Here is a 26,435-nt window from a genome sequence, read left to right on the forward strand (position 1 = left end):
ATGCATGGCACCATCATGGGAATTTTCCCAGAACTGTTAAAGAATATGCAACAACATCGTCCAAACAGGCTCAGCCAAGAAATGACATTACAGATTGAAGGTGCACTGATGTAACCAGCTTTTCTGATTAAATTAAACCGAGTAAACACATGCAAATTCAGTCTTAATGGGCTGCTACACAGAAAAAACAGGGTTGTATTTGTTTTTCCTAAATGAACACACCTTGGGAACATTTTTCAAATAGTCTACAGTGTGTTAAAAGCACTTACTACCATTCTGAAACATTGCTAGTTAGTTGTGTTGACAGAATTAAGCAAACATGCTGCTTTCTGTTTTGTTTTCTGTCTCACCTCTAGGGGTCAGGGGACAGAGACACAAAATGACTGTGAGGACATGCAAGATGTATGAAAGTATTTAGACTATGAAAACACCCTTATATAACATCCTTATATAATATCTTTACATAATTGTTCTTTATTTATGCTATACACCGATCACAGCCACAACATTTGAACAAGTTAAGTGTTTTGACGTTGTGGCTTATCCGTGTATGAGCATGATATAGCAGTATGATATAGGCTGTGCTAAAAAATGACCACAAAAAGATGCAAAACAACCACGAACAGAAGCAAAAACAACCATAAGACCACAAGACCACATCAACCACAAAATGATGAAAAATGAATGTAAAACAATGACAAAAAGACACAAAATACCCATAAAAGACACAAAATTACCACAAGCAGATGCAAAAAGAGCACAAAGACACCCAATACAACCACAGAGAGGTGCAAATTGACCATGACAGACACAAAATGACAACAAAGAGGCACAAAATAACCAGAGAAAAATCAAAACATCACACAGAGACAGAGAATAACCATTTAAGACACAAACCATCCACAGCTGACATGGCTATGTGGATTTAGGGTCCATGTCCCTGGTCTGGGGGTCCAGCTGCTATGCAGGAGGGGTGGGGGTCCTTTTATGTGTCAGGGGCCCATTGTGGCATAATCCCTCCATGGAAACAGTAAATTAGGTCACAGTTAAATATGACTGCAACTGCCAAAACTGAGGAGCGATTATTCATCTCTCAGGGGTTTCAAACTAAAGGTCTTAATCAAGACATTCAATTTAATGCAGCACATTAGCTACAAAAGCTCCTTGTGTTTCCATGGTAATTTATTGCCCTCGGAGTGTGTGTGTGTGTGTGTGTGTGTGTGTGTGTTTTTTTTTTCCATCAACAACAGCGGGAAGGAGGGGGCGTGGCTACAATTAAAGGCCAGACTGGGATTGGCTGAGAGCGGAGGCGCACGTGCTCCTGCTCTACGCCTGCTGCCTGGGAGTTTAGAGCCGCACAACAAGCCCGAGCTTCGGTAGCAACAACGTCCAGAGCGCCGCTGTCCTCCAACCGCTCCCGGTCGTCCTTTTAACTCAAACCAACTACAGCCACTCAACCAGCGACTGAAAACAGCAGCCATGAAGGAGCACACGCGGTTTTTCCTTTGGCTGCAACTTTTCACAGCTTGTCTGGTGCTCGGGGTGAACGGTAAGTTGCCTCTTTGTGTTTGTTTACAGTTCAAACCGACGCCGTTGACGTCCCCGGACCGTTGCTGTTTCAGTTGAGTTGGTGGTGTAGCTGTTAAGTTGCTCTCTCCTCTCTCTCTCTCTCTTTTTAATTCACCCACACGAATTACAGTTATTTATTCGTTTTCATTTGTTATTTACATATTTATAAATTCAGGAAGTGCGTTTGGTATGTGATGATTTAATCTCAGCCTGGCACAATTGTGTTGCACCGTCAATTCATCACCAAAGTAACGGAGCGGTTGTAGGTGCACAAGTTCAAGCGATCCTTGAATAAGTAGACAGGACGTGTGGGAATGTGGAGACTGAGCCATTGTTTGGCTCTGAAACTGCAAGGTTAGACATTTGTTATGTTAAGAGCCACGACATTAAAAATAAGGCGAGGATATGTGCATGTTTTTCAAGTTTTCTTGGTCTCTTGTTAAGTCTGAATGTATGGTTACCTAAGGGCAAATTTGTGCAGAGTGACCCTTTTAAAGAAGCACGACACATACAGCCTGGCTATTATAGTTCTCCAATGTTAACCTCGTGCCACTGGCGCTTGGCTTTGTTTGCATTTCCATGCATCAAACACATTTAGGCCGATGGACAAAGGGTAAAATGGCCTGATTTCCCTGCCTTCATTTCTGCTCACAGAGCTCGGAGGTAAGGCATCACATGTCACACAAATGTTTTCCTTGGTATGATGATGTATTTTCCAAATGTGAAAATGTCCCTGTTCCACTCCTTGCACACTGACAAAGAGGAGAATTCATAACTTGGTTTGGTGCTGTGCGAAAAACATTCGAACCTTTGACTCTTTCCAGTTGACAAACAGTCAACCTTTGACATTTCCTCCGGGCCTCAGGGATCAGTGCTCGATACCAGAGGTCAGGCATTTTTCAGTCTTTCATGGATTTATTAGAAAATGTGCAGGAAAGTGTTGTATCAAATAGTATTACCTCAGACACTGATTTAAATAGTCCCCTTTGCGCATGAATCATTTTATTGAGTCTGAATGCAGCATTACATCAGTTTAGGAAACCCTTGTTAGGCCCTAGTAGTTGACAAAGTTTGCATTTCACTGCATCTTTTTTTAATTATGAGTCGTGTGCTCATGGTTTTCACTGCTTGTGTTGATCCGCCATGCTGACAGATACACTGAAGGCTGCAGATGCAAGCATGAGACTAGAGTTGCAACAAAACATTATTTTTATTATCGATTGATCTGCAGATTATTTTGATTTTAAAAAACGCCTGTTATAGTTTCCTGAAGCCAAAGATGACGTCTTTATGTCTTCCAATAACTTGTTTAGCCCAAAACAACAACAATAAGATATTCAGTTTTCCACCTCATTAGACAAAGAAAGGCAGAAAATCCTCACAACTGAGAAGCTGAAACAAAGGAATGTTTGGGATTTCCTGTAGACAAAAAATTACTCAAACTATTATTTGATCAAAATAGTTGCAGATTATTTTTCTAAAGCAGCTAACTGATTAATCAGATGATCTTTTTAGCCCTACATGTGACTTCAGAGGCTTTTCTCAATTTGTAGATTATACAAATACTTCATTTTTGGCCAGCCAATCGTGATGACTACTGCTCAAAAACTACTGAATCTCGATTCGGACTGTACTTTCATTCCTTGTCCCGTCACATCTTTATGTAGACCTGTGTGACAGACAGGCTGCTACATTTCCCCTGGCGCATCACTCACATCAATGTTTGAATCACTTCTTTTTTTCCACATCTTTTTGTTTGGATTGAAACTTTAAACATTTGGAGGCCGTGGAGAAGCATTACGTCCCAGCGTGTTTGTTCCTCGAGGCTCAGGGACAGGCCGGCCGTGTAGAATAGGTGTGGTTACCCTGACCACAACGTTGAGTCACTGAGTCCGGATGCAGCCGCCAACACAGACATGCCAACAAACATCCACCCACAACAGCGCTCACTCGCTCGCTTGCTGCGACCTTTCCACACTGTCAGGGAGTTTGTTGGGGGTTGTGAGGGGTGGGATGGGACTTGTTGCTGCTGTGTCATGCAAAATGTTTACAGGGCAGAATAAGAGCTGAGGGGAGAAGGGATTTTTCCCCCCTGTGTTTTACCTGATTAGGCTCAATTCAGCAGATTGTAGCTCACTTGTCCTGTCTGTTAGCTGCTGAGGAGAGAGAAGTGGAAAATGGTGTTCTGTGTCAGGGCTGAGGCAATCTCTACTCACAAGACCACTTAGGGCAGCTGAGTGAACCAGGGCTAAATATAGCCAGATGCTGGGCCAATGGCGTGGCAGGAGTGTGTGTGTGTGTATAATTTGTGGATGTAGGCAGGTGCATAAAAACACACTGCAGTTAGCATTAGTGCAAATTTACTTGTGGGAGTAAGATAGGGTTTAATTGCCAGTATATCAGGCAGTTATTGGACTTATTTAACCAGGAATTTAATTTCCTGCTAATATGATGGAGGTCATCATGTAATGACAGTTTTGCATGATTTATTTAGGGTCATCTGATGAATTATACTTTGTACTTTTGGTAAACTCTTCTTGCCCTTGTTTCTACTCACAGTGTATCTTCAGAGTAATGAGGATTATTATTACCAAACAGGTGCTGCAGCTCACTGCCTTACAAAATTCCATTTAAGTGGGTTTCTATAAAGTGTTTTATAAGATTTCCTTCTGGTGGCTGACACAGCTCAGTGCACATGCAAATACACACAATACAACAAAATACAGAAACATGCAGTGAAGTAGATGACAATCGAGGTGTTTCCAGGGGAAACAAAAAAAGTGATGGATCCATTTTTGTGTCCTATGTTGTCTGAGCTGTTTGCAGCATATTTGTCTGTTTGGTTGTGTTGTGTGTATTTGCAGTGCATGTGTTGTCAAACTGATGAAGATGTTTTTTTTAACTTGCTTGTGTTTTGTCAATCTGCATGTGTTTTATGAAGCTGAGCTCTCTTGGCCACCATACTTTGTACCCTGAAAATAACAAGATTCTGGAAAATGGCAATTACAACAAATCTTTTTTGATTGAGCATGCTAGAATTGGAGATGAAATTAGATTAGATATTGAATAGTGGCACAGTACAGTCTGGTATCAGATATTTTAAACATGTCAAATCAGACTTTAAAAGCCCACAACAGCCAAACTGAAGTGGCATTAAAGCTGAAACAATAAGTCAGTTAATCGATAAGTCCACTGAAAGACAATTAATCAAATATTATCTGAATATCTTTGGGCTTTGATTGTTGGTTCAACAAAACAAGACATTTGAATGAGTTCTTGGGCTCTTGGATTGTTTTTCATCATTTAAAGACAAAATTCCAAATCAGTCAATTGAGAAAATAACTGGTAGATTAATTAATAATGAATTGATTGTTAGTTGCATCCTGCATCCTTGAATGTTTTTATTTATTTAATTGTTTTTGGTTGAGTGCTAACACCCTGAGTTCTTGTGTCAGAAGGTTTGTGAATGTGTGCGTTTCATTGTCAAATTCAGCTCTCACCATCTGCCTGTGTTCGGTCTCCCCTTCAGGCGTCTGTCCTCCTCAGCACTGATGACTTTATTATTACTTCTCCCACCAAATCCCTCAGGACAGAATGGGCTCTTATTCTTCCATCTGAATTTTGAATAGCTTCCTTAATCAATGTTTCATTGCAATATGGAGTATCTTCTAATTTGGGCCACTTTATTAGTGTCTCTCTCCCCACTTTCCAATCTGCCGTGTTGAATATTTTACACGCTGTCATGTGACTTTAAACACCGAGCCAAGGACAAAATCGTCACCGCTTGAATCCAAGAACAGGAAATGTTTACACACGATCTTTGTCACTAAATTGTCTGTGATCGTATGAACACAGTATTGACATGTAGACACATCCAGTCAGTTGAGACTGATGTTGTTGTTACTCCAGGCTCTATTTCAGTGGCAGTTCTTCAGAGAAAAGCTTGTTGCTTTGTTGATGGTGCGTGACACTCGAGTGTATTTTTAGCAGTTGGCTACGTTGTCTTTTATTTTTTTGGGGAGCAGCAGCAGATGGCTGTGCTGCTCTGGAGTAGCACTTGCAGGATTACAGAAAGCTCACCTGCAGCTGGAGTCCTGCTGATCTTCATATTTAAACAGTTCAGGTTATTTAAGGACTCGAGCAGATCTGACCTTGATAAATCCACTTCCTGTTACACATGTCCAGGTTCCCCTCTCCTTATGTCTCTAGTACTCAGCAGGTGCAATTTGGCAGTGGCAGGCCATCAGACTTGATGAGCACTACACAGGTCTCAAGCCTTCTTATTATGCTTCAGCACATCCTTAACAGCTTTAACAAGGACTCGACTTGTGTGTGTGAGTGTGACGCAGGCGTCTCTCCTTTACTTTCTGGAACACTGAGTTCCCACACTTGCCTGCCAGCCTATATGCTCCATCGTGCCAGTGTGTGCGTGACAGAGCAGAGGGCAGAGCGTTTACTGTGTTCAGGCCTCAGGACACAAAGCACTGACGTAACCACACACACACATGCAGTCTATTCATTCATATGTATCCTTTCCTGTGTATTTATACACAATCAGCAGGTTTGTAGCGGATGTATGGAGTCTTTAGAGCTTTGACTTTGTAAGCTCACTTCAAACAAACCTGCCTCTTTTCATAGTTTTAATCAGTTAATTCCTTCAAATTCCCTGTCTTGGTGTATTATGTTTTTTGTGTGCCGCTTATCTCCACGTCATCTTCGATAAGAGTAATTGAGATGAAAGAGATTTTCGCCCATGGCTGTGCACTGTGTGTGTTTTCTTAACACAGGAAATGGCATTCTTTGTCGTCAGTGAACCCTCTCTAAAACACAGCAGCCCCCAGAACTGATTTTGTTTCGCATCAAACTGGTTTAAGATTCACCTGCTCATTTATGTCAAGGTGGTTTTTCTCCAAAGTGCTTATCTCCGTGACCAGTAACTGTTTCTCTAATAAGGGCTGCAGTAAGTGTCCTCAGAGAGTCCACTCCCACCCCTTGTGTCCTGAAATGGCTCCCTCGTCTTCACAGCAATAGTGCAGAGCCCTTATATGACTTCCCAGAGCAGGTAAAGGGGCTTATGTGTCCTTTTGGTCCATTCACCTGGGATCTAATATGGTCAGAGGGCACGTGTGTGGACTCGGATCCCTCAGATCCTTCCAGCTCCAGCAGGAAGCAACTCGTAATTCTTCAGTGAAGCTTCTACAGGGAACATGTGCGCTGTGCGTTGTGCTGCCGCCCATTTGTTTCCAAGAAGTAAACACAGGACTTGTCATGGTCACTCATGCCAAACTCAGCCCTCCTGCAGCAAAACAACAGTCACTGTAATCATGTTAGATACGAGCCTGGCTTTCTGAAGGCTTACTTAGCCAAGCTGCAAGTGGTAAAACCCACTGTATGTACAGACGCAAAAATAGGCTGACACTTGTCTGCACAGGCTCCCTTAATTGGTAGAGATGTGTTAACACAAAGTAGCTGCTGTCATCAGACCATCCTACAAGATACTAAGGTACTAAAACACCTAAATTCAGCCTTCAGGATATTTGACATCTTTTGAAATGTTTGCATTAATGAACGGATATGAACTGATATGATAAACAGCCTCAGCCACATCCTCATATCTGACATGCTATTTCAGAATCCCACCCTGTTGTTGGTGGGTCTCACTAGGGACTGAATCATTATGTGTTGCTGGTTTTAACTGCTCAGTGTTTTTGGTCTGGTATTCGAACCTCATTCTTGGGCTGAGGCATCATGGGAAAGGCACAGACCATGACTCATAAGGAGGGAGGAAAGCACAATGTCCTGTGGAAATGGCTTGTTCTGCCAAACATAACTCCACATACCTTCCTAATCTGTCACTGTGGTTAAGTGGAAGTGGGGCACTATGTTGGGTGCTCTTACCACTGGTGTATTTAATTTGTATTTAATGTGTTTTTATACTACATTATTAAATGCTATATAAATCGGTTTGTGGCTGTATCCTCAGATGACTTATGACTTTGGGAGTTATTTTGATTTATGAGAGGGTATCAGTGTGTTTTATATAATGAAGACAACTGATATATTGTCATTAAGGATGTGTTTGCAGGATCACACCCACATTAAATTGAATATCAAGACAAGATGCTAAGGCTTGTTTTGACTGTGTTTCTAATAAAGGAATTTAGGAATCAGTACCTCAGCACATGCAGGCAGATGCAGCATAAACAGGGTTACTGTAGAGAGTAGTGAGACCTCAAACAGCACAAACTCATGCTTGATGTTTTAACTGATTAGTTTTGGGAATTCTTCCTCATATAAGCAGCTGCAGCAGTGTAGAGGGTTGGTTTATCCAAATAACCATTTATCACTTACATCTATGGTTTTTAGCCATGCAGATAGTTTGAGTTTTCTTTGTCCAAGTTATGACATATTTCCGTTGCTTCCAAAGTACAGTGGAGATGAATGGATCCAAATTAAACAGCATTATTTCTGTGTCTGTCAGCAGTTTTCATAGGGACTATATCTCAAGTAGAGAATATTTTCAATGAAAACTGAGCACCAGAGATGGTGATTCTGGGAAGAGATGTCACTGTTCTGGAAATGAACGCCACAAAGGAAATGCCATTCACCAGCATTGTATTGGAATATAACGCAAAAATCTCAGAGATGGACAATGCATAACGTAAGCCCATAAAAACAAAATTCTTCTTCTCCTTGATTAGATATCACTGGAGGTTTGTTAGGAAATGTCTTTTTCTGCTTCAAAATATGAGTGAACTGACCCTTGAAACTGTGGTGGGTTAATTAGAAGCCAGAGCTTGTTTTCCCTCATGGATTTCACAACAAACTAAACTGAAACTTCAGCCACAGATTTCCCTCTAAATATAAACGTATCCTTATCTGAAACAGTATTTGTCTGTCAGCTGTTCATGTAGATAATGGAGAAGAACAAGTCTCTTCTTTCCTCTGAAACAGCAGCAGCTTACAGTGTATGTGGGGAGGAAACCACAAAATACATAACTGAGTGTTTTCTTTAAGTGGTTGAATTCAAAGTCAGATTTTGTTTTGTGACCTTTGTGTAATGCAAAACCTGTTAAAATCCCATCTTTTTTTTCATGTGTTCTGTGCGGATAGGGGAAAAATAAGCACTGTTTTCCTCATTCCTGTGTAAGTTTATACTGATGTGGTTTTTACTGACAGTGGCATCACTTTGGGGATTTTCAAGGAGGCTCTGGTGGTTTGACCACTGTCTCTTCACTGACCACTTTGGCTAATACGTCACTAATTTCATTTCCTCAATAAACCCAGGCAGTCTCCCCACGAAATTACCCTTCAGTCAGGGCAGACCACAAGCAACGTTTACAGCTTTGTTCTTTTTATTTGTTTCTTAAACATTGTGAGTTCATCAGTCAGACTATTCCAGTAAGATATGAAATTATTCATATCTCAGAAGGTCATTTGTTCACCGTTGTTATTTCTCTGCACTAAGATTATTTCCTGAATGGAGCCGTCTGCCAGGGTAAGGAAAGGAGGTTGCATTCCTCCCCTTAAGATAAAAAGGCAGGAACTTTTTGGATAAGGATGCGTTGGCGGTGCCAGCCAAGCTTGTTGCTTAACGGTCCCGTGAGATGTGAAAGCACTTGAAAACCATGACACTGGATACAACCCTGATAACACTGGACATCCATGGGAAGTGCAGTTCAGTGGATAAACAGCCAAACAGGATGTTGGCAAAGTGGATCGCTTTCTCTCTCTTTCTCCCTCCCCCCTCGGTAAACATGACACAGATCTACCCTGCATCTCCTCTGTTGCTAATGGATGATTAATGGGGTCCAGATTTTGTACATCAGCGGTTAAAAATAGAACTGTAGTCTGCAAACTATACTGTAGTCATTTGTAATAGTTGTTTTTTTTGAAATTATTCATCTCTCTGAGGACCAGCTAGTTAGGCCGGAGTTCACTGTGAATAAACTTCTCAGTGGCTCTCAACCTTGAATGTTTTGAACATAAAGAAAAGAGGTGTGTGTGTGTGTGCGATGTGAGGTTAGAAAGATGGAGAGGACACAGCGATGCACAGGAAGTTAGAAGTCTCCCTGAAATGCCATTTTCAGCTGCGGCCCTGTGGCCTCTTGAGAATTATACCATCAGCAGCACTAAAACTGCATTTTTCTTTACCGTAGAAGTCTAAAAAAAGTATTTATCTACTCCCACGAGTCCACTTTGGTTGAGGTTGGAAGAGGTACCCTGCTGAAACAGTGGAAAAAAAATGGGGTCAGAGCTCATTTTTAGCCTGTACTGCAGACACTCTGGTTCTTGAACTGCCAATTTCACACTTGGGGTCCAACCTCAATTTCCTTAACAATTATCCAAATGATAAGTGTTAACTTGAAAATGCCATCCCTGTCTTCTCGGGTGTTAAACGGCTCCCAATTATTTACTTCCTCCATATTTTAAGTGACAAAATGGTCATATGAGGGTATAATTTAAAACTTCATTTCCTCATTGCTATGTATCCATGTGCAGAAAACTGTAATTACATGTGGTTTATTGTTCACACCATATATAGAGCCGTTAGACTTTCTATTCTGTCAGCATCTATGGCACCTAATTGAAATGATTATACTTAAGTTTTCAATTTGTGATATATCACATAGAAAAGAATATGTCCTTCTGGAGTAAAACCCTTTGCCAGTAAATCATAGCTCATTCAGTCTGTGCTGTTGAAAACCACCACACGCCTCTTGGTTCCTCTTTTTCTCCACCCAGTGCTCACTGACATGATTTCCCTCGTGCCCAGAGAGCTGCCAGATTGTCAGGATCAGGCTGGGAAGCAATGAAGCTGGTGGAAGCATCCAGTGTTTGTGTTGTGTTTACAGTGTAGTGATGGCTTACTCAGCTGTTCAGACCATCACATCCAACCTGCCGCCAGCTGTTTACTCTTTTATTTAGCAGCACAACAAGGGAATGGAATGGCAAATGTAATAATGGAAGAAAACATGATACATATGTGACACTTTCTTATTGAAAACTCTCACATAACTGGTTTTAATGCTAATAAACTACTCTGCATAAAACCACTTTCAGGTCCCAACTGCTGCTGAATCTGATATTTCCTGTCCTGAAATATGGGCCTGGAAATATGAGATGTTTGTCGACAGGAAATCCTGAGCTGTCATTTATGACATTTATGAAATGACGAGTACAAACCACAGTTGGATCAAACTCTTTGCTGCTGGTTTTCATTTGCCACACTACACATTTCAATGAACACTCATCCAAAAAACAACCCCCCCCCTACTATCTGCTCATGTAAAGGCTAAGACAGTGGGAAAAACTAAGCTCTTTAGTACTCAACCTGTCATTCCCTCCTCTGTCTGCAGGTGATTACTGTGAGGTGAATGTGTGCAGTAACGGTGGAACCTGTGTGACTGGAGCAGGAGCTCCGTTCATCTGTATCTGCCCTGACGGGTTCTCTGGAGAAACCTGCAACGAGACTGAGACTGGTAAACCCTGCCTCTGAGGAGTTCTTTTTTCTAATTTGCTGATAACAATGACAATACAGACAAATAAACAACTGGTGCTTGGTGTAATCTGTTCAAAAATAGTCAGGGATTTTAAATGAGAGCTAGAAGATTAATTGTGTTTTCTATTATTTACATGGATCAAACCTGTCCTTTACCTAACCCAGCTCCTGAAAAATAAATATTTATTAGAAGTTACAATGCACAGTGCTGCTCAGCCTCTGTTTAACTTGGCTGTCACCTCCTGACTCCTATCTTGTGTGTCTATCTTCTCCTCCAAAAGGGCCCTGCAACCCCAACCCGTGCAAGAATGACGGCATCTGCGAGGTGACAGGCCAGTCCCGCCGAGGTGACGTCTTCAGCGAGTACGTCTGCAAGTGCCAGCCGGGCTTTGATGGAGTCCACTGCCAGAACAGTAAGTCTGTGCTCATAGTTTTATGAGGATTATATCAGTAGCTATTCAGTAACTATCAGTGTCTTCTGTAGAGTTGTGTTATGATCCAGAGATCAGGGGTAATCATCTGGTTCTGAAGCAATTCAAGATTATTTCCACTGTGTCATATTTAAATATTTATATCATGATCCATGGAAAGTTTTTCCGCGTATTTACATTTTGGCTGTTTTGCCAAAAGTCTTGAGCCACCACTGGTGTAAAAAAATACATGGAAAGGTTGACAACATTACAACATTACAAAATGTCAAGATTAGTTGGTTTGTCTTAGACGCCATTTTATACTCACAAAACATCTCTTAAAAGTCTAATTAAGATAATTTGTTGAAGTATTGAAAACACAATTACTAATCATGGTCATTAGTCTTAAACAAATCAAGAAAACACTGTTATTTTTGTACCCAATCTCTACAGTACTTCACTGCTTTCAGCCATAGCAACACACCAAAGTAAGTGTTAGTGCTGCCTTCTTTTACCAACTGTAGATATGCATTCCTATGCAATTAATTGGTCTAGTCTAATGTCTAATGAGGTCCTTGTTTATCTGTCTAACCTGGCGCACTAACTGGGAGACAGCTGCTGCGAGTGCTGGCCACCAGACAGACAGCTGTCGTCCTTATGGGAGCTTCATTCACACGTCACTCAGACTAGGTTGGTTTAGTCAGGGTCAGCTCAAGAGAGAGAGGCAACGGTGGGAACATGTGCTGCGCTCCTCCAACTGCCTCCAGCCCTGCAGACGGAGACAGATGGCTACTGTTTGCACAAGAAGGCGGCAGAATAACAGTGGCCAAGTGTGCACAAAGAACTAATTTAGCAGGAATCAAGTGGGACTTTAAGGAAAAGCCTAAGTGGATCTTGTGTTTGATCATGTATGCCTTTTTATCCTAGGTGTCCAAGGGGCAGATTTAAGTTCGAAAAAAGGTAACAGTAAAAACTGGGACTTAAGGAGAGAATGGTGTGTGTGTGTGTGTGTGTGTGAGAGAGAGTGTGTTTTGTGCTGTGGTCTCTTTTCCTTGTTGGATCCAGGTGCTCTCTGTTCCTTTGGCTGCATGCGGAGGCAAAGGAATTCAACAAACACAAATACACAACGTGCACATACACTATATGCACCCACATACACACACTCGGTCACAGTCAGGGAACCGCTGAGATCAGCACTATCTCTTCTCGTCTCTGCGTCAAAACCAGCAGCAAAAGCAGCAGTGAGGACAGGTCAGTGTTAGATACGCCGCCTATCAGTTCACCCACCCTGACAGGAAGACGTCCTTTCATACTGAAAGATTAGTTTTTTTAACTCACTGATATATCAAAAGTTAGTGAAACTATTTATATACCTTCTGAGCCAATTTTTTCAAGCTGTTTTAATGTCAGTATATATTTTAATGTAAAAAATACCGGCCAAGTCATCAGCTTGTGTTTTTCTTTTACCCCTGAGAACTACAAATCACAGCTCATCAAATCCATACAATCACAAGTCCTTTGGCAGGTGCTGTAAGTTAGCTGCCAGAGTAAGAGCCCTCTGCAGAGCAGGCATTTACACTAATTAGATAATGCCTCAAGGATAATGATGAGGAGAATTTATTTGGCCATGCTGGTTATGAGAACCCCTCTGAGGGCTGTCCGGGTCAGGGAGAAACCCCTCCATTCACAGCCTCTGATCACTGTGTTGTGACAGTTTAAGTGTTGTATAATTTGTGTGTGTGGGCAAGAAATGAGGATCACAGCAGCCAGCTCCAATGGTTTGTGTGAAACTGAGAAAGAGACGGGCTGTAGAAAACCAGTGACTGTGGCGAACCTGGAGAGGCGTAGTGTTGTTAAACATTTAACGAACATCCTCACGCTCACTTCACACATGGAAACACATATAGAGACAGATATTTTGGGGCAGCATTTGATTTAAAAAGTTGAGGAATGTCGCTATAGTCCCCTCACTGGTCAGTTGTAAGGATGCATAGCAGCAGAAAATAGCCAAATGCAGAGTCTGAAAAGTAGGTGTAGGGAAATTGGAGCCAGATGTCGAAAAATATGTTGTCCTCACACAAATTACTGCATCTAGAAAAATATAAATAGCAAATGCAACAGTAAACATGTGGAAGATGGAGTAGCTGGGAAAAGAATAGAGTTGAAAATAGCATCATCCCTTCCTTTAAGGTTCACTGTGAGTTATCAGATAGAGAGTAACAGCAAGAGGAGGAACAAACAAGTTTTTTTATGAATATGTTGTTCAAATGTATTATTTCATTGCTGAATATATTTTCCCTTAAAGGAAAATTCCTCCGAGAAACTGATCAAAGGAGCAAAAAAGAAAAAAGTCTCTACTGGTGAGGGCTTAATCACGTGTGCGCTGCACATCACATCCCACATGAACAACCACACACAGCTCATGATCTCATATACAGACTGTTTAGCATACACATACACACATGGTTTATCCCTCGTGCCAGTCTAGCCAACAGAAAGTGGCGGTCCACGCTGAGTGCTCACAACGTCAGCGCTGCTACTGTTGCCGGGCGAAAAAGTAAACGTGGAGGCGGAACGGTGAATTAAGTCTGCCCTCCTGACAATGTCACACTCGCTACTCAGGTCTGACTGCAGCTCTTCTGAGTGTCCTGTCAAATTGGCCTAAAAGCCTTTATGGGTTGCAGAGAGGGAGTGTGTTGTGGGGGGGTGTGGAGATGCAGAGATGAGAGAGAGAGAGACTAATGTCGATAGCTGTTCACTTTGGGCCAACACAGATGGATGGAAACAGTGAGGGAAGGAGGAGTCTTTTTCTTGCTAACAGTCTCTAAATCCCAGATTTTCATAACAGATTAAGGCAGTTATTTGCTTCTTGGAAGTCGCCAGAGGGTGTGTGTATGAGTGTGCTGCTCTCAGTTGAGTTTTCAGCTCCTCCCAGGATGTGGTAGTGTGGGCAGACTGGGCTCCATGCCCCCTATGGAGTGCAGGGAGCGCGTATACATAGAATATATACATGTTTTTGTCATGGATCTGACTAAGTCTGGTGTGCATCTCCTGGTTTACTACTGTCTGCTGAAGCGGCTGACTAGATCCGCTTACCTGAAATCACAACATTATCTTAAGTAACAGAAGCAGCTGCTCTGTGTTTTTATTGGAGAGGCTGAACCTTCACAGGTGAATAACAACTTAACACAGCTTTTATAAAACTAAAACCAGTGCAGCTGATATGATATTTGAGTTAGATATAAAAGGACAGTTTTTAGTGTAAACTAAGATAAATTAAGAGGAATGGTCTTGTAAAAAGACACGCTCTGAGAGATTTTATCCAGGCTTGGTGAATGCTGAGCTCTGAATTTCCAGCTCTGCCATAAAAAAATATTGATTTGATTCAAAATGGACAGTAAAGCAAGTGTGCTCTGTTTCCTCAGCATCCTGGTATTCACTCATAAAGTTAAGTACTATATATTCACATCCAGATCTCTTCTTTTGACCACACCATGCAGTTTGGGGTTGGATGCTTTGCTTGAGATCCTTCAGAAACTACAATAACCACATTTATGTAAATATGTAGCCATAATGTGGTGTTGAGCAAGGGAGAAATCCATTGTTCCACTTTCAAGACTTTTATTCATCCAAGCTGCAAGGACATGAAGTCATGACTTAATCAGAGAAAACAAGTGTCATCAAACTGACAAAGATCTTCTTTAGCTTCCCTCTGTATATTTGCAATAAAGAAAAAGAGCTGATGATAAAAATGTAATTTAATACACAAGTAAGCTAAACAAATATGCACTGAGTAAAGAAAAGTTGATATTTTATTACATTTTTGAAGTTCGAACAGCAGAAATGCAATAGTTTAGATATTAAAAAGAAGCAGACGTTGCACTTTAAAGAACCACAGCTATCATTTAGCAGTGCACAGGATCTGATGTCACTGTGCCTTAATCTCAGACTGAGCGCCTAGAAACACAGCTTTAAATAATATGCTCTGTAAATATACTTTATGACATCAGAAGTTTCAACTTGGAGCTGTGCATCCCTCCAGCAGAGTGACACCATGGCAGAGATCCGATTTAAAGCTATTCTGGCTACTCCTGCTGTGCTCTCTGGTCTACTTCAGCCTGTCCAGTCCACAGCAAATTACACATCTGGAAACCTTTCAGTCTTTTTTCATTTAATAATGCCATTGTGGTTTTGTCTGGTGACCATAATGCATTTAGAGCACCCCCCACTTGGTTGCTGTACCATGGCAACAGTGGGAGTGGTGATTAAAATATGTAATTTCCTTATTTCACTTTGTCATTAGTTGGAAAAAAAGACTTGTGTGCAACAGTGTCATTGTAAAGTCTAAAAGGTGGACGGTTGTTAAAGGTTAATCCAAAATCCATTTAGTACTTCAATACAGCATTGGACAATACTTTTGTGGGGACAGAAAGTTTCTAAGTTTCACTCCACACAGTTACTGTTCTTTGACTTTGTAGGGAAGTGCTGCTGTCGAACCATGAAAATCACAGATGGTTTACTTTCAAAACTCAGTTTGAGTACCTTGTGGGCTAAGGCCTCACACTGTGAGGTTTGGAGAACATAACACATTGCAAAACACCATCTAAGCAGGTTTTGGCTGTCAGACACAGGCTCGCACATTTATTTAGGCCCAAATCCTGCTGGCTGCAGTGCAGATCCTGGACGTAGATACTATGCTTTGCTGATCATTCACTCCCAGCTGACCTTGGCTTTGCATTGATCAGGATCTGGGTTCAAATACGCCGCATGTGATTTGCATTGGTTTTCGCTTCATGCTGAGACAGATATTGACACTCTAAATATTGTGGTAGTGTGCTGTTTCTGTTTCAAGCTATAGGGTTTATTGGACACGGGCCATGCTCATGCACTGCCCCAAAAATCTATATGCATATGCAAACAGTGCAAACATTTTATAGTTACACGGTCTTTACCCTGAAGCATCTCTTTACGTCTGCTACGGTCACAGTTAATTGGATCACGATGAGTGTATGCATGTCAGGCATGCAGAGCTCGAGTGGTAAACAAACCTACATGCTCTCACGATGTTAGCACACCCACCTGTTCACTCTACCTGCGTGATCATCAGGCTCCTCCCTCTACTGACACCCCCCCCCCCCAATCTGGTTGTCAGATAAATGGATTAGAGCCTGAAGCTGACCAGGCTATGTGGTCCTTCTGGTGCCCAATCCTCTTACTGGAGAGAGGGCCACCAGCTGACGCACGTCAGGACTTGACCAGAGTTTCCATCAGTCCGTCATCAGTTACTGATATGTAGGTCTCTGGTTTGTAGGTGTGACACATCTCAGATGTTGTGCTACCAGGTGAAAACTCGTGGTTGGCTGTTGTTCATGGAGCTTGATAACATTTTGGCCAGTCAGCCTCTCAACTCACCTTAAAGTTTGAATTTAGGAATGCTTTATAAACTAAAAATAAATAATAAATACATACAAGATTAACCTTTAACCTTTTCTGGTGGATAATGCTCACTGTTACCTGCCTCAACTATATTTGGTAACTAAACACACATTACCATCTACCAGTTGACTTTATATTTAGTCTTTGCTATATTTTGTACTAGCCCTGTATTTTACCTCCTTTTATCTGATTCAGTTATATAACTTAGAATACTTTAAAAAATAAATTTAAGTGCATGTTCCTCTAAAGGAGCCTTTTATACATTCTCCCAGGAAACCTGAAGATCCTGATATGATGAATCTAACAGCGTCTCTGGATACAGACAGAGGTAGCTGCTATCAAATTGTGCCACAGTAACTTGATCAAAAGAGCTTATTTACAAAGTGTAGAGAGCTTGATGTTTAAAATATTCTCCTGCTGCTGGTGCTGCTAGAAATAGTCTTTTTATGTGATTTTATTCTGAGCTCCCAGAGCCAGAAGTGTCACGACTGCAGACCTCATTATCCAGATTTTGTGGATGCACATTTCAGAATTACTGTATTCCTCCTGTGACTGTGTGAAAATGAATGTTTGGACACGGAGCTATTTATGGCGAGAGCATGTGGGTAGGGAGATTCTGCCATGTGTGTGTGTTTGTTGGTTAGAAACATCACATCAGTGCGCCCGGGTTGTTTGCGTGTATTTTCTTCCATAATAACAACTGTTAAGGATTAAAGCTCCAGAGATCGACTGAAATTCCCCTTTTGTCGTGCAGTCATCTGTACAACACGCTAAATGTGAACCTTGTTCCTTGTGTATGTGGTCAATACAGACTGTGTTCAAAGTTGGTTTAGTCACACTGACAGTTGTTGTGGGCGAGAGATGAAAAGAAGTTTGACTTTATTCTCCAGATTCGTTTTCCTCCTTGTGTCACCTAACACAGGCTTTGAGCTGGACAGATAGCGTTGGTGAGGGTGCCATCAAGAGGAAGCAAAAAGAATTACAAGGAAATTACACAGGCATTGCACTTCTGATACACAACTCTTCTTTGAAACTAGCATTCATCATGAAGGGATTTGAAAATCTTCACACCCACCCAGCTAAACACATTTACTCCTATGACCCATCGATTATGTTCTACATCCTGATCACATGATCTGCAGGTTCTTTGTAAATAGATATCCTAAACAAGGCTGCATTTTACTCTGATGATGAGAAATGATCTCCTGTCTCTAGCCTTCTCTCTGCTACAGCACTAGTCCTGTTGGCATGGCTTCAACTAACCGGTTCAAAAAATATCAAAACTTAATCTCAAGCATGACATGTCAGCTCCACTCACACTTCTAACTGTGATCTACTTCCAGACCGGCTGATTTAAGTTGACCAGTAAGCTGTTTGTGTTTGACTTCAGTTAGTGACGATGTGGTGTATCTCTCTGTAGACGTGAATGACTGTGCCGCTCAGCCATGTGAGAATGGAGGCACCTGCAGGGACCTGGATGGAGATTTCAAATGCCACTGCCCTTCCCCTTATGTGGGCAAACATTGCCAACTGCGTAAGTGTAACAGGCCCACACTCTACAATAACACGCTCTCAGGCGAAGGCTAAAAAAGACATAATGTGATCGATTAGTCTTTTTGGGGTTGGCGATCCTCTGCCGGTGTAATACATAGTAATTGATTGAACTGAGGGAAGACACTAAAGATTATGGGGGTGGGAAAGCAGCCAAGCTGCTGGTTTTTAGGATGATCAATAGGCAGTATATAGAGAGCCTGGGCCCAAATGAAGAATCAATACTTTATTCAATTAGGCTGATTCAGTGCTCTGCATTCTTAATGATTTAATGGTTTACACAGCTCTGTGAAAATGTAGTACAGACGAGATATTTGAGTGAATGTATATTAGTCCTGTTGAGTATGTGAACATAAACTCAGACAATGGCAGAATTTGAGGTTTAAAAATGATGTAAGTAGCAAAGTTTAGATTGTTTTTACTGAAGAAATGTGAAAGATTTTATAAAGATGTTGTAAGACAAATTTGCATTAGTGCCACAGTGGGAAATCTCACCTCTCCTCCACAGGCTGTATTTCTCTGCTCGGCATGGAGGGAGGGGGCATCGCTGAATCCCAGATCTCAGCCTCATCGGTCCGTTACAGCCTGCTGGGTCTGCAGCGCTGGGGACCTGAGCTCTCCCGCCTCCACAACAAGGGACTGGTAAACGCCTGGAGTGCTGCTGCACACGACAAGAACCCATGGATAGAGGTGAGACCAGTACTACAGTAGATAAGTTTTTGATATGTTTAAAAAGAAAGCTAATAATATGTATGCTTAATATGTACGCTCCTTGCTCCACAATTCCAGATCAACATGAGGAGGAAAATGCGTTTCACTGGTATCGTGACTCAAGGTGCCAGTCGCATGGGAACAGCCGAGTTCATTAAGGCTTTCAAGGTGGCCTCCAGCCTGGACGGCAAGACATACACCATGTACAGAACAGACGGACAGAGAAAGGACCATGTGAGGAGACAAAATGCTCCACAGCCTATAACTCTGCTTTAAACAGCTTTTTTGTTCCCTCTGACATATTGAAATATGTGGCAGTCAAAACACATTAATGTCAGCACACAAACCACAACACCAGATGTCCTAAAGATAGAAATGAACCACTAGAGGGCGACGTTCATCCTATATTTCACAGTAATCACAGTGTGTTATCTGTTATAAAAAAAACAGTACATAACAGATTTACTAATCCTTCTGTCTTTTGTAGGTGTTTGTTGGAAATGTGGACAATGACGGCACCAAGACCAACCTGTTTGACCCCCCGATCATTGCCCAGTACATCCGCATCGTCCCTGTGGTGTGTCGTAAGGCCTGCACCCTGCGCATGGAGCTGGTGGGCTGTGAGCTCAATGGTAAACTTAACACAGACAAGAACATACAACAATACGACATCTACATCCACAAACTGTTGGTGTTCACTTTACTGATGTTTGTTAGTGACTGAAACAAGCTTAAGTTATTCAAACTCCAGGTGGGAGAAATTATTACCAGGAAAGGGAATTAGCATTTAAATTCCCAGATGTATTTATATCCTATCTTTCCTCACTAATTATTTTCAGTCCTGTACTCAGTGACTGATCATATCTCAAAGGATGTTACTCAGAGGATTGTACTACTCAGTAACTTTGAACACAGACGCACACTGTCTGATGAGTCTACTCAAAGATCATCCCTGAAGCTCTTATCAAAACCATATGATCATATATTACTATAATAACACCAGCACACTTACATCAGATGCTGATTCAATTCTGTGAATATTCTCATTCATCCAGGTCATAGTTATCCAAAGAAGGTTTAATCGAAAGCAACTGGACTTAGTTATAGTCTGGAAGACGTTTCACCTCTCATCCAAGAGGCTTCATCAGTTCGTGTTCGCATCTGACCAGGCTGGGACTGGTCCAACTGATTTTTTGGTCCCAGCCTGGTCAGATGCGAACACGAACTGATGAAGCCTCTTGGATGAGAGGTGAAACGTCTTCCAGACTATAACTAAGTCCAGTTGCTTTCGATTAAACCTTCTTTGGATATCAGATGCTGATGATTCAGAGACTTTTTATTGCAGAGAGCACATTTGTCACATTAATCATCTGAAAATTAATTGTCGCCCCATCAGTCAAACGAAATACGAGGGTCTTTTAAGTCTTTTCTGTATGGCACCAAATGTCTGTTCATTTTGCTGTTCCTTTTATCATGAGCCAGTGTGTTTTTTTTTTTTTTGGGGGGGGGGGGGGTTTGGAACTCGCTGGCCTCATTACACTGTTGAATGTTCATCCCTCTCGATGGTTGTCTCATCTGTCAGATCAGTGTCTGTTCTTCTGTCAGCTGTGCTTCCCAGATTGCGCATGATTGCAAAACTGCTTTATCTGTGGGCTGTTTTGTCTTTAGGACACCTGTCAGTCTGGAGAGGTGTTTTTTTTTAAACGCAGAGGAACAAGTTTTCACTGCTAAAAGTGCATGTCGCCCTAATGCAACACACTCATCATGAAATTTGGGAAAGAAAGTTTGTTTCTTCAAGGTTGTAGGTCAGTATTTCAAACTCACTTGATTCCACTCCACTGAGTGAATCAACTGAAGTGTAAAATGATGTAATGAAAATATGGATGTACTCTCTGTGGTGCCAGACAGCAACAGTACAGCTGAAGTTCTGAGAAGTTTTCATGCTGCTTTAACTCTGTTCCTCTGACCTGCATGCTCAGCTGCTTCACTAAACCACACTCATTAAAAAGTCTGTTCCAGACTTTATAGATTAAACAGTGAGCTTCACAAGTTTGTTTCTGTTTCAGGATTGGCATTCTCATCCTCTCTGTGTCTTTTCATACTGTATATTCAGTATGAACTGAATTCTCTAAACTGCAGACTTGTGAAGGATACCTTTATAATGTGGGTGTAACAGTTGGTAGAGAAGACAAAGAGAAACAAAGATTGCACCATTATATCTCACACCTGCACATTGACTTGTATGCCACATCTCTGCCCACTGCATCTGCTGCTCTCATTCTCCATCATCATCATCATCGTCATCATCTGTTTGCTGCTTTACATCACTGGCTGGCCCGGGCCGCTTCCTGTCCGTCCCCTGTCTATCATACTTTCTTTCTCTCTCTTTCCATTCTTCTTTTTTCTCTGTCTCTTCCTCTGTCCCTCTGCCTGGTCTCACCTTCACAGTGTATTCAAACACTTCAGGTTGTTCAGAGCCGATGGGCATGAAGTCCCGACTGGTGTCTGACCGTCAGATCACAGCCTCCAGCACCTTCCGCACCTGGGGCATCGAGGCCTTCACCTGGCACCCTCACTACGCCCGGCTGGACAAACAGGGCAAGACAAACGCCTGGACCGCTGCTACCAACAACCGATCTGAGTGGCTGCAGGTAGGAACGGAGCACAAAACACAGCTGCATGTTGTTTTCAGTTTTCCCAGAGATGCCTTTGTAAAGTGAAGCTGTTTCTGTGTCCTCAGGTGGACCTGCTGTCTCCCAAGAAGATCACAGGAATCATCACACAGGGGGCCAAAGACTTTGGCTCCATCCAGTTTGTCATGGCCTTCAAAGTGGCTCACAGTAATGATGGACAGTCCTGGACCATCGTGGTGGACGAGACCACAAAGGCAGACAAGGTCAGTCCAGCTGCCAGAAACACAGTCACAAATGTTGAGTGAAAAAACTGAACTGATAAAAAACAACACTACAGCACAGGGCACGAAGGAGAAAGTACATTTCAAACAGAGGAAATTGCACCTTAAAAATCTGATAATTAAATAATGTCTGCAGTGCATACAAAGAAATGAGTTTACACAGGATTAATTTAAAATAAAGAATACCTTAATGGATTCTGTATGAAAAGTAAAAATATATGTTTTTTGCTGAGGGTTGTTATTATTCAAATGTTCAAAAGATGGAGTGAGTAAAGTTTGTGTCTGACGTCCTCGTCTACACACCTGGATCCAATCATGTTGACACTGGACCTAATTAGTTTCCTGTCTGCATTCATTCACAATGCATCCAAAAACCCATTTACCTGCCAGATGTGCACCTAAGCACAACCAAATGAAGGATGTGGAACACTGACAGTGGTTTCTCTGACTTAATCCATGAAACGTTTATGACTGAAGTTGAGTTTATGCCTTGAATCTGTATTTTATGGGATAATGTTGGCATTTGTTTTTGAGGTTGTTCTAATTGCCAAGCTTCCTTTTACGTGATTTTATCTGGCGCCTGTGTTCAGTCAGATAACAGTCTGTCTTTCGAACCTGCACATGGGAAACATGAGTTTTTATCCCTGTGTCTTTGTACCTGAGTTCCAGAGATGTTTTCATATTTCACTCTTTGTCATACTCAGTCATCTGAATCCACAGAACATAACTCCTTATACACGTTTTATTGTCATACATATTTGTCTTTATTTAACTTGGAGAGCAGTTAATTTTAACCCCTGTTGTTTTCAGGTGTGCTGTAGTCATGGAAAATAATATTTAAAAAGTAAATGAGCTGTCCACCACTGAAGACTTGACACCAGTATTTTCCATGAGTTGTTAAGAAAACAAGCAGCAGCTCTGATGTGCCTTGTTTTGATTGGCTGCTGCTCTCTGTCCAGATCTTCCCAGGCAACAGCGACAACAACGTCCACAAAAAGAACATCTTTGAGCCGCCGTTTTACGCCCGATATGTCCGCATTCTGCCGTGGGAGTGGCACGAGCGCATCACCCTGCGAATGGAGCTCCTGGGCTGTGACGAGTAGCACCGCCCAGTACCCGCCTCCCTCTTCCTCCTCCTCATCCTCCTCTCTCTACCTCCTTCCCTCCTTCCTACCTCCTCCTCCCTCCTTTCCTTCTCCCTCCTGAGCCACACCTGCACTGCCTTGCTCTCAGCCCTAGGGGGCAGCAAACACCAGAGTAGCACCTCACCACCCCAACCCTGGCTGGTTGGAGGAGGGAGACGTTACCCCTAACCATTGTCACCGGTGCCCAGATCGAGTTAAGCTCACTAGTCCCTTCTTTTTTTCCTTTCCTGAGTTGATCACTCATCTTTTCCACCTGAACCAAATCTGTGATCACTTCAGGAGACGACAGTATCTTCTTTGTTACTAAGCTGAGCTGGGGTCAGATTTTTATCCCACCTACTGGCTACATTAAAGGTGGCAAATCCCTCATCACTGTGTCAGAGGTCAGGGGTAACAACACTGCTGCTGTATCAGTTGGTGCTGCCTGGACTCTGATCCTAGATCAGTTCTACCTGGAACGATGAACCTCCAAGACCCACGGCTGGTGATGTACATAAGCTCCACCTAACAGCTTGCACACGCCCTATATCCAAACACTTGGTCCCCCCTCCCTCCCCCCAAGACACACAGAATATATATTATCTTTAGAGGATACATTGATGCTTTTGGTTGATTATTTTTCTTATTGCCACAGTTTTTGTGTTTGTTTAGAAAAAAATAATAGACTAAAAATCTCAAAGTGTCCCTCTGTGTGTGCTACAGTATTCCCAGTATTTTCTTGCAGTTCATGTTTTCTACAGTTTGAACTGCTTCAGAGGGCAACATTAGAACTTAACAGTATTCACTTTGGTAAAACATATATGTGTAGTAGCCAATAACAGGAGTGCAAACATCCCACTATTTACAGACCCTTATTTTTACTGAACCTGTGTGTAAAACTGTGGTCCAGCTTTTACAGAGTAACTCATTTGGCTGCATCTGACCAAATCAGGGTGAAGCTTTGTGCCAACACACCCTCAGGTTTTCGTTTCTGTGGGTTTATGTAGAAAAATATAGTACGGTGCACTAATGCAGATCCACATAAAACAAAAGAGGAATCGAACACATTAAATCTCTGTCACTGTGGGACATAAGCAGTCAATGATTCACCGCTGTCCGTCAGTTTAGCAGCCAAGCAGATGTGATCTCAAAGCCAGAGGAGTCGCCCTCGTTGACAGACAGAATGTTATAAACAAAGAACAAAAAGAGTTCAAAATCTCTGTTTAGCGAAAGAGAAAAGAGAAACTTTATTGCTCTTGAGGAAACAAACAAATAGCTGTTGACTGAGATTTACACATGCTGCCGCCGTGAGCTGGTGTAACATCTTCAGCCAAAAAAAGCTCATGTTTGAAGTCTTACATCATTTATTCAGAAAATTACTTCAACTTTTGGCTGCAATATTATTTACTCGCTTAATCACATTTCTTTTTACATGTGACAGTTGCAGTATTCATATGTTGGCTGCTACAGCATCGATTTTCACAAGGTGGTTTATTTTTCAAAAAATCACATTGATGCTCAGTTTATAGTTGATTAGTCTCGTGTTTAACAGTCTGTTTGAAGTGGAATGATTATCAAAGGAAGCTTGTGTCACTGTCTTGATTTTCAGAACAACTTCAGAGCTGGACACTTCAAATCCATTTTTTATTGCTGACAGGATTCTTGGAACAACATGTACTTTAACATCACGCTAGTGTTGTGCTATTAAGACAGTAATAAATCAGTAACCATCCAAGTATTGCGCATATTACATATTGGTTAACATCATAAACCGAGAGTTAAACAGCAATGTAGAGGCTGCAAGTTTAAAATTAATGATAGACGTCTCAGGTCAAAGCAGATGTGCTCCTAATGTACAGCAAAGGCTACTGAAACGCTACTAATCCACTCACTCTCTCACTCAGCTGTGCTTCTAGTTGTGTTCACCCAGTTTCACTTTTTTTATGGCACTTTGATGTTTGTATTTTGATATTTGAAATATCGATCAACCAAAATGAAAAAAAAAACAAAAAAAAACAGTATTGTGCATTGAAGAACAAACTGTAAACATATTCATATGACATGTAGAGATAGAAAAAAAGAAAGAAAAGAAAACAGATTTGCGGTTCAGTTTCTTTATTAGATTAAGCAGAGTTTTGAAAGTCTGGGGGAATCCCTTGCTTTGGTTGTTAAGTGTTAACATATGACATGCATATATACAGTATTTTTGTTCTGGAATCTGTTCATAGTAGATGTTAATATTTGCTGCAGACCAGTTATTTAGGGTCCAACATTACGCCTCCAGTTGAAAGCTGTGGCCCCACTGATAAGACTGTACGAGAGAAACCAAATTAAAACTGATTTTTACGGTTCCACTGGACATGTGACACGACCCGCCGTATCATCTGCTTCTGCCGCCCCCGTCACAGTATTCTAAACCTTTCCACCCCATGAATTATGAATTATGGGCTTGTGCAATATTATACTGTGTTAGTTTTGATAACAATGAATATTAATTCAAGATCCTTAAAAATGCATGAGGGGATAGCGGTGCCACTGAGAGGTCGAGGGTGGATGCTGGTGTCAAACACTGTACAATATTTATTATTGTTGCAGACGATTCCATAAGCAGTCGCCCCTGTTACCCACGTCTGCATGCATTTTATGAGTGTTGCTCAGTTTAAGTTGAACCGATCTGAATTTATTGACACATTGGTGACATAGCTTCATTTTTCTTATAGATGTTCATTGACATTTGAACTATCGTAGATCTCGTTTCCCCGCCGTTCAGGTTTTCTATGATTGATCAAAAAGAAAAAGACATTAATGACATTGATGTGTTTTTATGGTATTATATGAGTTTGTTTCTTGCTATACTGACTGTTGACCTCATAGAATTTTGACTGGATTTGGAGCTTTTTTTATTCCAGTATTGTGTTTCTAAGAGGATTCCTTTATGTTTGGCCTTTGTATCTTAAAATGAAGAATAAATAAAGAATTAAAAGAACAAGCTGACATTTTTTAATTGACTCTGCATGGCTTGAATAGCACAGCAATAGTCTGTACCTCTGTGTATATCACTGGATGGAATATTTAGGGTATATTATTAATCATAATGCTGAATTCATTGGAGCTGTTTTCCATTTAAAAAGGTGGAGGATCAAAAGACCAAAAGCACTGAGGGTCGTTTTGCCTGTTTAGCATTTAAACACCCCAGGGGCCTAATCTCCCTTTATACC

General features: G+C 41.6%; 1 protein-coding gene across 4 annotated transcripts; it reads left to right on the forward strand.

Moving 5' to 3' along the window:
* The first annotated feature begins 1,335 nt into the window (after nt 1-1,335).
* LOC108889304 (lactadherin) lies at nt 1,336-26,206 on the forward strand. 4 transcript variants are annotated; one of them, XM_018685691.2, is made up of 11 exons: nt 1,336-1,549; nt 10,929-11,051; nt 11,353-11,484; nt 12,409-12,441; nt 18,338-18,451; nt 18,977-19,158; nt 19,258-19,413; nt 19,667-19,811; nt 21,628-21,830; nt 21,920-22,075; nt 23,053-26,206. In XM_018685691.2, the coding sequence occupies exons 1-11, from the start codon at nt 1,480-1,482 to the stop codon at nt 23,194-23,196; spliced, it is 1,458 nt and encodes a 485-aa protein (XP_018541207.1). In that variant the 5' UTR covers nt 1,336-1,479; the 3' UTR covers nt 23,197-26,206. The 4 variants fall into 4 exon arrangements, with proteins under 4 accessions (XP_018541207.1, XP_018541209.1, XP_018541210.1 ...); XM_018685693.2 differs by having other exon boundaries at nt 21,646-21,830; XM_018685694.2 differs by lacking the exon at nt 12,409-12,441.
* Nucleotides 26,207-26,435: the final 229 nt, after the last annotated feature.

The sequence above is a fragment of the Lates calcarifer genome, linkage group LG10 (assembly GCF_001640805.2).
Source record: "Lates calcarifer isolate ASB-BC8 linkage group LG10, TLL_Latcal_v3, whole genome shotgun sequence".
Classification (NCBI taxonomy): domain Eukaryota; kingdom Metazoa; phylum Chordata; class Actinopteri; family Centropomidae; genus Lates; species Lates calcarifer.

Coding starts and splice junctions, on each gene's coding strand:
- LOC108889304 (XM_018685691.2), top strand. CDS start 1,480: ATGAAGGAGCACACGCGGTTTTTCCTTTGGCTGCAACTTTTCACAGCT. Junction 11,052..11,352: donor CTGCAACGAGACTGAGACTG/GTAAACCCTGCC, acceptor CTCCTCCAAAAG/GGCCCTGCAACCCCAACCCG. Junction 12,442..18,337: donor AGATTTAAGTTCGAAAAAAG/GTAACAGTAAAA, acceptor ATCTCTCTGTAG/ACGTGAATGACTGTGCCGCT.